Source organism: Rana temporaria, chromosome 11 (assembly GCF_905171775.1).
Source record: "Rana temporaria chromosome 11, aRanTem1.1, whole genome shotgun sequence".
Taxonomy (NCBI): domain Eukaryota; kingdom Metazoa; phylum Chordata; class Amphibia; order Anura; family Ranidae; genus Rana; species Rana temporaria.
The window spans coordinates 144,995,673-145,008,661 of record NC_053499.1 but is presented as its reverse complement, the minus strand read 5'-3'; the positions used below and the strand labels follow the sequence as shown (position 1 = coordinate 145,008,661).

General features: G+C 43.3%; 1 protein-coding gene across 3 annotated transcripts in view; it reads left to right on the top strand.

Annotated features, from left to right (window-relative positions):
- The window catches only part of ZC3H18 (zinc finger CCCH-type containing 18), a 119,371-nt gene that overhangs the window by 46,628 nt on the left and 59,754 nt on the right, over positions 1–12,989 (top strand). For all 3 annotated transcript variants that reach the window (XM_040329373.1, XM_040329371.1, XM_040329372.1), the window contains 2 exons: positions 488–599; positions 3,441–3,676. In XM_040329373.1, the coding sequence (XP_040185307.1) occupies positions 488–599; positions 3,441–3,676 (348 nt within the window). The remainder of the gene's footprint in view (positions 1–487; positions 600–3,440; positions 3,677–12,989) is intronic.

Below are 12,989 nucleotides of genomic sequence, written 5' to 3'. Positions count from 1 at the left end.
GAAGGATGGTCCAACATTCCCATAGACTCCCTCCTAAACCTTGTGGACGGCCTTCCCAGAAGAGTTGAAGCTGTTATTGTGGCAAAGGGTGGGCCAACTCAATATTGAACCCTACGGACTGAGAGTTGGGATGCCATTAAATTTCATGTGCGTGTAAAGGCAGCCATCCCAATACTTTTTTGACAATAAAGTTTATATAGCGGATACTTATGTCGGAGAGCTTGTTCTGTTGAAAAAACTGATTTACTGGCTGGATCACCAAAAGAAAATAAAGGAAAGAAAACGAATGCAGCCATCAAATCTAACAATTTGTAAACTGTAATAATATGTTTGGTTTTTGGATTTAATACTGCTTTTAATGACACTTTACTATGTACTTTTCTTTTACATAAATTCAGACTACTTCCCTTCCCCTTTTTTTTTTTTTTGCATGGAGAAATTGTTTTACAAATGTCCATTGCTATATTAATTACTTGATTTATTTTAGGGAACAGTTACCAGATCAGTACTATGACCTAGAGATGGACCGATATTGGCGAGGTGGGCAGTATGAGAACTTCCGCGTGCAATACACTGAAGCAGAGCCGTATCGCTATCGAGTAAGTAAAAGCACAGATCAGGGCATGTCCGGTTCACCCTGCACCCATATGCACAAGGAGACAGAGAGTGTTCCTGTGCTGGTCTACAGAAGCCTTTCTGAACCATTATTAAATCCAAAAATAGTGTAGCGCTAATAATCCCTTATCCCTACATCAAACCATTTCACATAAACATATATTATAATTTTATATAAATGTGTCTATATACACTGACGTCTATTGTACGCTTTTCTTCAATAGTTTACTCCACATTTGTGAAACGCCAACACCAGTTTTGCTCTCGCCTTTTGTTCATGACCTCCACATATAATGTAAGGTTATAAATGGTGCGTGTCCCCTTTAAATGGGACTTTCTGTGCTCAGCACCTTTTTCACGTTTGGTCCCTTTAAATTGAATCCATAATCAACCAGCAAGCTCCCTTTTTATCTTCTTTTCCTCCAGAATATTATGTCGGAAGGAAAACATAAGCTATATAGTGCTTTACCGCATAAAGTGGCTTTTATTTAAACCCACGCTTTATAAGTTACTCTCGCATTTAAAAGTGCATAGGCGTACAATTCTACAATGGCTAAATGGTAAGAGTGCCAGTTTTCTGACCATTTATTCAAATACTGCGCTTCCAGGTTTTGCATGCTAATATTCAGACTCCGCTCCAACGCGTTTTGTCACCAGGGTGTGTGACTTGCACATGGGGAATACGATTTGATGACCGCTTGCTCTCTTATAACTTTGGCTTCCCACTCCATTTTGTTTTAGTTTACTGTCGTTAATACCGCTCTAGCCAATCTATCTTCACAACTTTGTGGAAGACCCTCACAATTCCTACCACGGCTCTCGGCGCAGTTTTTTTGTAGATCCATAGTATTACTACCTCCAAGACCTGGCTACCTACATAATGTAAACAGCCTTACTTTTGCCAAAATATACGAACCATGTCAAAATAAAATAAAAACCATCACATCCTTGCATACATGTATCTAAAACTCATAATCCATGGCGCTCGTAAAGCAAGTGGGAAGCTGGTACCTGTCAAAATCTGGAACCTGCTCCTCCCCCACTCCTCAAAAATACCAATTGTTCTAGAGGAGCAGGGGGTGAGTCCTTTTAATGTGGTACTTCCCCTTTTTGGATGGAGTCTAGGTTAAGTCCCTTTTGGTGTTAAGGTTTTTAGCTTGTGTATCCACCTGCACTCTTTCCTCCTGAGCTCTTTAACCTCAGCTCCCTCTCCAGGCTTTTTTTTATATTTCTGTACCCCAAAACTGGTGTCTACTAGGATCCTTATGAAATTGTCAATGTGGTGTGTTTTTTTTTTTTTCTTTTAAATCCGTGCTGTCATTTTGTATGTGCTTCTTTTTAAGATCAGGCACTGTTATGGGGTTGAACAGCAACAATGTGTGATTTATCCTATCATTCCTCCTCATTAGATTATGTAATCCTTATAAAGCCTTGAAATCATTTTTCAGTTTAGTCAGTATAATTGCCTCATTTATCTATTGATGCCAAGTTGTCTCATGCCTGTCAAAAGTTGAGTTGAGGCTTGCAGTTGGCGGGCTCGCTTTGTTAGCAGTTGGGTGAGATGAGAAGTTATAAGATGTATGTATGTATGTAAGGGAAGATAGCCTAGGGTGGGCACTGACAGTGTGTGCATGGTAAGTTAAATAAGCAGGCATGGAGTTAGGCAGTGTTGTGGGGGTCCTTTTTGGATTGTAAAATCTGGAAAGTCTTTACATCACCTGTTGATGCAACATACAGATTTTTGAAATCGCAGGACTGTGCTCATTTAATTTTACACAATATTTTCCGATTTAAGAGTGTCTGTGTAAAGCTGCTCCATAAACACCCTTATACTCACCTCTTCAGTGTTCTCCCGCCTCCTTTTCCTTAATCACAGCTGCAGGATAATACCCATTGTCTGAGCTTAGAGGGCGCAATACCATCAATCCCTTGATCATGTGACTGTGCTGGGGCTAGTAAATTGCTGTTAGGCCGGAGCACAGCATCATGGAAAGAGGTCACATGATCCCAGAAACCAGGTATTTTTTTACAGTGGTAAGGTGACAGGGTCTGTATTAAAGTGGCATTCCTTGATAACCTTAAATACTTTGCAAATGGTCCTCTCCCGCCTCCTAACACTTCTGCTGACTGACCTGTGAACTAAAGATGTATATACTTTATTTTCAGGCTGCTCTCGTCCAGTCACTTAATCTCCTCTGTCGGCCAGTGCTGGCTGCGGGGTAGAGGGGGAGAGTGCTCTAACAACTGCTGAATATGCTTGGGAGCGGTGACACTCCCATAGGTTTTGATGGCTCATCCGTTGCTGGCACTCCCCTGCAGCAGTGCTGGATGACACAAGGGAGCTGGGTCACAAGAATCGGACCAGAGCAACCTGAAAATGCATAAGTATATACATCTTTATTTCGCAGGTTAGTAGGCCGTTTTTATTTTAAAGGTTAGGGTTAGCTTGGAATTCCACTTTAACAGCCTAATGGCAGCCGTGTGCATATATAAGGCTGCACGGCGGTAAACCTAATTTCATACTGTCATATACGCTTTTGGCTGCTGTTGCTGTTATGTGCTGTGAGTATGCTCAGTTGTTTTGCCTCTAGCACTGTGACCGTTAAGTCACTGATGTTTCTCAGTCACTGCAATATATACAAGCCAGTAGGATGGTCTCCCAATAGCATGACAGCCATTTTCAGCGATCACATGTTTGGGAAGCCAATTCAAGGCCTCTGGCGTTACGATCTCTTACAGGCCCAGTGCGAAGGGGTTAGGTTATGATTTTACTTTGTATTCATTTTTTTTTTCTCCTGACATATCTTGCTTCCCTCCTTTCTCAGGATAGAGAGAGGGAGAGAGATAGAGACAGACAAAGAGACAGAGACCGGGATCGAGAGAGAGAGCGCCGCCAGCGAGAGAGAGAACGTGAGCGGGAGCGAGAGAAAGACCGCCAGAAGCGGAAAAACGAATGGGAGCGTGACCGGAGCAAGCGCGATGAGAAGGAAAGACAGAAGGAAAAAGAGAAAGACAAGGAGAAGGATAAAGAGAAGAAGATTCGGTCTCCACTTCTGCCCAGGTTAGAAATCTTCTGTCCCACTAAGCAAGTCAGAAATCTTATATATGAACCATATACATTGCAATCTCATAACATCTTAGGTTTTTGGACAACGGTGTAAAGCAAATAAATACATGATTGGATAAAAGTTAAATCGGGGCTGGACTATTCCCGGTCGACCTCTCCGGTGACCTGGTCTTTGAAAGTTGGTCCAACCTCACTCCCAGAGCATTGGTTTGCAAAGCAGACACAGTAGCTGGGTGCTAAAAATTAGCAGTCTGGAATGCCCCGGTCTGTATTCCTCAGGTTTTTAATAGGTTAATAAAAAAGCTGGTTGTTTACATGTAGGGTAAAAGAAGAGCTGGTTGACAGCGTATAAGGGAATAAAAAAAAGCTGGCTGGTGGCATATAGGATAATAAAATAGCTGGCTGATGGTGTATAGCGTAATGGAGTAGGCTTGCCTAATGGTGTATAGGATAATAGAAGAGCTGGCTGAAGGCGTATACAGTAATAGATTAGCTGGTTGATGGTGTGCCAGGCACTAGAAAGGTTGAATGATGGCATAAAGGGTAACTGAATGACTGCCTACAAGGTAATAGCTGGCTATTGGCGTATAAGGTAATGGAATAGCTAGCTAGTGGCATATAGGGTTATAGAATAGCTGGATGATGACATATAATAGAATAGCTGGCTGTTGGCGTATAGACCAATAGCTGGCTAATGGTGTATAACATTATAGAATAGCTGGCTAATGGCATATAGGGTTATAGAATAGCATGGCCGATGGTGTAAAGGGTAATAAAAATAACTGGTGGGTGAAGTATAATGTAATGGAATAGATAGCTAGTGGCATATAGGGTTATAGAATTGCTGGCTAATGGCTTAAAAGGTAATAAATTAGGCTGGTTGGTGGCATACAAGGTAATAGAATATCTGGCGTATAAGAGAAAAGAATAGCTGGCTGATGGTGTATAAAATAATAGTTGGCTGGCTGGTGGCGTATAAGATTATAGAATAACTGGCTGATGGTGTATAAAATAATAGTGGGCTGGCTGGTGGCGTATAAGATTATAGAATAACTGGCTGATGGTGTATGAATTTACCAAATAGCTGATTGATGGCACAGAATAGCTGGAACTTGGGAGCCTCTAGAACTCCTCACTTTCAATTTCTTATCCATATGGTGAACTGTCAGCAGTGCTGGATCCAAGCTTTGTGACTAGACTGTTATGTGATTTTGGTGCCGTCACAACTTTCTCCTGAATTGACTTTTTTTTGTATTTGCAGTTTGTAGTTTGTGAATAGTACTTTCTTGGAAACCATTAGATTTAGGCATTCTCTAAAAGAATGGTATAAAATCATAGCTAGGAAGTGGTGATGTCCCTCCCTCCTTTTTAAAATATAACCTTTCTGAACAATGTCCTCATTCGATGATTTTTTTTTTTTTGGTGACTTCAATCAAGAGTTCCTGCTATTCTGCTGCTCGAGATGGTCTGTGAGGAGCAGCTTTCTTGATCGGTGTATCTTCTGCAGTAGCTTTAGAGGCCCTACTCAGACTTGCTGGGTTGAAGGATTGCAGGGTTAGCCTTTGGGCATCGGGCTCTTTTTGGCACTTTTCAGAACTTCATTTACCGGTTGGTTATTCACAGAGCACCTGGGTCCAGAGCTATGGCACAGCCACGGGTGTGACCCTGTCTTTGAAAATCTTCTTGGTGAGTGAGGCCAGTTGGGTTGAAGCACTATATGCACCATCAGGCGATCCATGGCCTCCCCCCATGTCCACAGGGTCCTTACTGTCCATTCCAAATGTGCCCTAACACCATTGCCTGTAGAGGTAGTCTCAGACCCCACTGAGCCCTCAAGCCAAATTGAGCCTGCGGCTTCTTTTACCATATTTTATTGCCACGTTCGAGGCAACTGTAGGTCACAATGATTTGCAGGGGATTGTTTTGAATATTACTGAGGCAGTGTGTGCCAACCTGCTCTTGGAGGAATTTCTGTATGATTACTGGGAACATCCAGCAGTATTTTGGGTTCTACCTGCTAGTGTGTCCTTCTTCTGATTGGTCTGTTTTCAGACATCCCAGCAAGACCTGTGTCCCCTGATGAATAAGATACGATTGTTTTTCTTGGCAACCCCTTGAGTGACTCAATTTCCAGCCCTCTGTTTTTGCTTTTCTTTGCCCTTGTACTCCTTGCGCATACAACTGAGGCATGATGGGTAGAGGCGGAGTTATGTTGGAGGCTGGCCTAACTTTATGTTGCTAGTGTCTTGTCCTCCTGTAGGTGGCAGCATAACTCAATAGTTTAAGACTTGTGTGTTGTTCCACAATAGACTTGGAAGAAAATGTTTTTACAGTGTGTACAGAAATCTGATTTCATATCTGAAGAATGGTGATGTCATTAATGTAATTTTACATTTTATTTACCTGGGAAGTGGTGATGTCATCCCTGTAATTTTACATTATATCTGGAGAGGTGTGATGTCACTCTTGTTCATTAGTCTGCACTGTCTTTGTGCCCCTCTTGGATTAACGCCTCACAACTGTTAAAATGTAAAATTGTTTGGGAAGTTTTCTGTTTGGGTAACGGGTCGTTGGTCCCACAGCAAGTTGTCAGCGAGGCTCGCTCCCCCCCTAAATTCTGCAGATTGCAGAGTGATGTCATGCTGGTTGGAATCGGCATTCAGACTCTACTTTCACTTTGCTCGGGCTAAAAGTTTTCAATGCTGTAATAATTAGGTGAGAGTTGGTGTCACTGAATTCCCCCGGTCAGAGCGTGTTTACCTGAGCTGTACTTCCCTGACTGTCGGCTGGTCGCTGGGGGCATGCCGTGTGGGTTTTTTTTTTTTTTTTCTCTGCAGCACGCGCCTTCTTTGTTAGAAAACTGACTCCATCCACTGGCTTTTCTACATTGCTCCTGTCGCTCCTCCCAGTGTTAAAGGGACAGCGCTGCCACATTTCCTAAAGGACAGAAAAGGGAGTTTTTCAGCTCTGCTCTGACTCTGCATCACTGCGAGAGCTGCAGAGTCCATCATGCCATCTTCTGCATATCTGGGTATCCAATCTGGAATCTACCTGATGGCAAATTGTGATTGCAAATGAAATGGCATGGCTCCCACGGAAAGGGTACAGATGCAATAAAATACATGAGGGTTAAAAGGGCCCTGATCATAAGAGCATACAATCCAGTGGCGGCTAGTTCTCAAATTTTTTTTGGGGGGGGGGGGGGGCGCAAAAAAATTGGGGGGGGAAAAAAAAAATCAGACGCAGTGGCTGTGCCCATCAGACGCAGTGGCTGTGCCCATCAGACGCAGTGGCTGTGCCCATCAGACGCAGTGGCTGTGCCCATCAGACGCAGTGGCTGTGCCCATCAGACGCAGTGGCTGTGCCCATCAGACGCAGTGGCTGTGCCCATCAGACGCAGTGGCTGTGCCCATCAGACGCAGTGGCTGTGCCCATCAGACGCAGTGGCTGTGCCCATCAGACGCAGTGGCTGTGCCCATCAGACGCAGTGGCTGTGCCCATCAGACGCAGTGGCTGTGCCCATCAGACGCAGTGGCTGTGCCCATCAGACGCAGTACAAGTAAACTGTACATGCGCTGCTCTTAGAAGTGCAAGGTCCATTGGAACTTCATCTGTATCTGTAGACCATCGACATGGTGGACAAACGTTGAGTCAACTGGATAGATGGCTGAACAGGAGAGGGGACCGAGACTGGAACCTCTGCAACCCCCGCAGAAGATCTGGGTAGAATCACCTCAATAGAGAAGACAACAGGGCGCCAAGGTCCATGTCAAACGCTTGATTAAAATAAGCAGCACACTTGCATTGAAGTTTCCCTGAAACAGCATGGATAGGGAACACCTAAGATCAAGCAGCTGTAATTGGTGTGAGGCTGTAGGCGTCGCTGAGTAAACGGAGACCAAGGATCGTAGGGAGCCAGCCAGCTAAAAGTTTGCATATTAGCGGCGGCGTTATAGGCTGCACATGAGGATGACAGCTGTCAGAGAGAGGGGGTGTGCATGACACGTTTCCAGGGACTTTGCCCTTGGTTTACGAATGTTCCCTTAAAGCAAGGATCCTCAAACTACGGCCCTCCAGCTGTTGCGTAACTACACATCCCATGAGGCATTGCAAGATTCTGACATTCACAGACTTTACTAGGCATGATGGGAATTGTAGTTCCTGAACAACTGGAGGGCCATAGTTTGAAGACTCATGCCTTAAAGCATGTTATGCAGCACTGTGCTGTGTGATTTGGCCCCCAATATCATATCAAATTCCTGGCTGATCCTGCCTAGTTATGCCCCCCCCCCCCCTCTGTAAACTGACCACGGTTTATCATGGCTGCTAATTTATAATTTTTCTTCCACTTCAGAATTATGTGCCACTTTCTGTTGGCCTATCACAGGGAAATGCAATTAGTGGACCTCCAGCTGTTGCAAAACTACAAGTCCCATCATGCCTCTGCCTCTGGGTGTCATGCTTGTGGCTGTCAGTCTTGCTATGGCTCATGGGACTTGTAGTTCTGCAACAGCTGGAGGTCCACCAATTGGTCTATCACATAAAATCCATTTGTTTTGTTTTTTGGTTGCAACGTGAGAAAATGTGGAAAATTTTAAGGGGTGTGAATACTTTTTCAAGGCACTGTATGTTGCACAATGTTTGTGTTTTTTGTCGGTTTGATTTAGTTGGAACTGACCCAGCAAAATTCTACAGTTATGTCATTTTTTGCTGAGTCTTCGTTTTGGTTCCTCGGGGTGTTGAGTGGCTTTTGTTGAAGAGACGTGCCTACCTTTGTCATACTGGTGTACTGCTTTTTAAGCAATACAATGTTTCTTGTTTGAAAAAATACCTGTTGTGTAACCAAACAATTATATTTTTGACAGTAATTGAAGAGGTTTGTGGGAAACTTTGGTGTCCTGTAATAAACCCCTCCCCCTCTGCTCTACTCTGCATTCCCTGAGTTTCCCAGCAGTTCAAAGGACTGTGAATTTCTACGATGAATATCATTCATATTATACAGGCAGAAAATTTTTTACTTGGCTTTTTTATTTCCATAATAATTTATTTTTTAGCGGTTTGAACTGTTTTCAGAAGCTTGTTCTCTTCAGTTACACACAAGTGGACTCTGTTTACTAATTAGGTGACTTATGAAGGCAATTGGTTTCTTTAGATTTTAGTTGGGGGTATAAGGGGTCTAAATACAAATGCACGCCACACTTTTTTCAGATATTTATTTGTAAAAACATTTTGAAAATCTTTTATCTTTTTCCTTCCACTTCACAATTGTGCCACTTTGTGTTGGTCCATCGCATAAAATCCCAATAAAATACATTTACGTTTTTTGTTTGCAACAGGACAAAATGTGGAAAATGTGAAGGGGTATGAATACTTTTTCAATTCAATGCAAGTCCACGGCAGGAACCGTGTTTAGCAGCGGAGAAATTAGAGCGCTTACCTTTGGGAATGTAGAAGTAGCTGTGATGGTTTATACAGCCTGCAATATCACTGGCCACCACTGGGGGGAAATTCACCCAAATACTGTATAGTTTGCTGGAAGCGCACACTCCGATACAAAATCTTGCATACAAGCTGCAGTCTGTTTTCAGTTGTTTTTTATTGGTTTTTACAAAGAAAATGCAGAACATTATAATCTTATACATGACAGGAAGATCATAAAAGCCGACATTAGCAGCAAAATCAAAGAGTCACACACAAGGCTCCAAAACCGTAGTCCACTAGACACGAGTTTGTGGCTGAGCAGAAGGGAAAATTCCACATTTGCAAAAATGCAACCATAAAGTAGAATGGCAAGCTGACGGTAAACTATCAGTGGGGTCCTGCTGATCCAAATGGTTGGTATAGCACCTTGCTGATAATTTAGAGGGCTGATGCAACATGTCTGATGCAATCTAAAGCCCTGGTACACACTGACAGTTTTTTTTCAACCCAGCAGGCTGAAGGAAAAATACTCTGCAAACTATGCAATGTTAGATCAGTGATCTCCCAACTGCTATTGTGTTCCAACAGGGGGACTACACCCCTCCCAGTTTTTTTTTATAAAAGTGAATTCACCTTTGAGATCAACTTGCTAAGTTTTTAATATCACAAGGCTTTACAAGTCCATCTGAAGCCATAATGGTTTATCGTATATGATCATTGGACAAAGCTATGGGGGTCTGTGTGTGTGTGTGTGTATACATATATACACACACACATTTACACACACATACACATTTACACATTTATACACATTTACACATTTACACATTTACACACACATACACATTTACACACACACACGCACACATTTACACACACACACGCACACATTTACACGCACACATTTACACACACACGCACGCACACATTTACACACACACGCACACATTTACACACACACGCACACATTTACACACACACACGCACACATTTACACACACACACGCACACATTTACACACACACACGCACACATTTACACACGCACACATTTACACACACACACGCACACATTTACACACGCACACATTTACACACACACACGCACACATTTACACACACACACGCACACATTTACACACACACACGCACACATTTACACACACACACGCACACATTTACACACACACACGCACACATTTACACACACACACGCACACACACACACACATTTACACACACACACACATTTACACACACACACACATTTACACACACACACACATTTACACACACACATTTACACACACACACACATTTACACACACACACACACATTTACACACACTCCTCTCTCGCTTTTATCTCTCCATCACTGCACACCGACAATCATAGGCAGTGAGGCATTTCCCGACCCGCAGCTGCACATACACGCGCTGCCTATGATTGGTGGGTTTTTTTTTTTTCAGTTTTAAAAATTAATAAAACAAAAACAAATATTTTAAAGCGCCCCGTCGAGCTTGCGCGCATAAGCGAACGCATACGTGAGTAGCGCCCGCATATGAAAACGGTGTTGATACCACACAAGTGAGGTATCACCGCAATCGTTGGTGAGAGCAATAATTCTAGTCCTAGAACTCCTCTGTAGCTCAAAAGATGCAACCTATAGAATTTTTTTAAACGTCGCCTATGGAGATTTTTAAGGGTAAAAGTTTGACGCCATTCCACGAGCGGGCGCAATCTTGAAGCGTGACATGTTGGGTATCATTTTACTCGGCGTAACATTATCTTTCACAATATATAAAAAAATTGGGCTAACTTTACTGTTGTCATATATATATATATTTTTTTTTATTCAAAAAAGTAAATTTTTTCCAAAAAAAGTGCGCTTGTAACACCGCTGCGCAAATACGGTGTGACAAAGTATTGCAATGACCGCCATTTTATTCTCTAGGGTGTTAGAAAAAAAAAATGATATAATGTTTGGGGGTTTAAGTAATTTTCTAGCAAAAAAAAAACGGTTTTAGTCTTGTAAACCCCCAAATCTGAAAAACGGTCAAGGTCCTTAAAGCGGGGGTTCACCCAAAAAATTTTTTTTCATTTTACACACATTAGATCCAGCATAGTAAGGGCATTTAAATTTGGCGTTTTTTTTTTTTTTCTCTGTACATACCTTTAGATTCTCTTTTTCTCCAGGGTTCCAATGACTGCAGGGCTGGGCGTTCCTATGCTTCCGTTGGATGATTGACGGCTTGTGAAACAGGTGACCTGTTGCACAACGCGGGAAATGTCGGGAAATACCCGAGCTGCGAGTCGGCACTATACGGCGCCTGCGCAGTGAGCTCTACACGGCAGGCGCAGGCACCGTATAGTGCCGACTCTTCGCTCGGGTATTTCGTCAATCATCCAACAAAAGCATAGGAACACCCAGTCCCGCAAGCATCGGAACCCTGAGGCTGGGATAGGAACGGCCAGTCCCGGAGACATCACAACGCGGAAGCCCTGGACAAAATCAGGATATAAAGGTAAGTGCAGAGAAAAAAAATACATGCCGACATGAAATTACCTTACTATGCTGGCTCTAATGTAAAAAAAAAAACGTTTTCCGGGTGAACCTCCACTTTAAAGCGGGGGTTCACCCTAAAAACGATTTTCTAACCTTACATCCAGCTCACTCCCTACATTCACAGTATGCCGTTTTTTTTTTTTTTTTGCTTTACATACCTCGTACAGCTATTTTCTTCCCTGGCTTCCGGGTCGGGAGTGGGCGTTCCTATCCAGCAGGTGATTGACGTGATGACAAAAACGACCTCACCCCGTCGCATAAGGAGCGTCACGAGTTGCCGAAAGAACCCGAACGGCGAGTCTGCTCTATGCGGCGCCTGTGCACCGCCATTCGGGTTCTTTCGGCAACTCGTAACGCTCCTTATGCGATGGGGTGAGGTTGTTTTTGTCATCATGTTAATCACCTGCTGGATAGGAACGCCCACTTCTGCGGGAGTCCCGACCCGGAAGCCAGGGAAGAAAATAGCTGTACGAGGTATGTACAGCAAAAAAAATAAAACGGCATACTGTGAATGTAGAGTGAGCTGGATGTAATGTTAGAAAATCGTTTTTAGGGTGTCACCCCGCTTTAAAGGGACACCAAAGGCATGATTTTTTTTTTTTGTTTAAAAATAACAAACATACTTACCTCCGCTGTGCAGTTCGTTTTGCACAGAGTGGCCCCGAACCGTGTCTTCTGGGGTCCCTTGGCGGCTGTCTCGGCTCCTCCTTGCAAAAGCTTTCCACGTTCATGCGAGCTCCCTCGCATGGTGGAAAGCTTTTGTGAGCGCTCTCCCGTGATACAGCGGCGGCCACAGCCGCTGTGATTGACCGCAGCGCCAGCCAATGGCTGCGCTGCCATCAATCCGCCCAGCCTAGCCAATCAACGGCCAGGCTGGGAACCGAACAGGATGACGAGAATGCGCCCGGGACTTTCGAGGGGTGAGGTAAGTAAAACGGGGGCTCGGGGGGGGGGGGGGGGGGGGGGGGTGTTGTCAGATGTTTTTTTTTACCTTAATGCATAGGATGCATTGAGGTTAAAAAAACTTTTACCTTTACAACCCCTTTAAGTGGTTAAATAAGACAGTTTGTTGGCGTGATCGGTCATATTTTCAACATTGATAACAAAAGTTCACAATTTCTGCCAGGGTATGCAAACTTTTGAGCATGGCTATAGATATCATTTTGGTGTCTTTGTATGGATTGCATTGGGTTGTTACCGACATGTGGTGAAAATTTCACATCAATAGCACCTTTTTTAGAAATATATTTTACCTACAATATTTGTGTTCAATACGTATTTTACCTGCTGTGTTATTTTTTTTTTTGCGTTAGAATCTTAT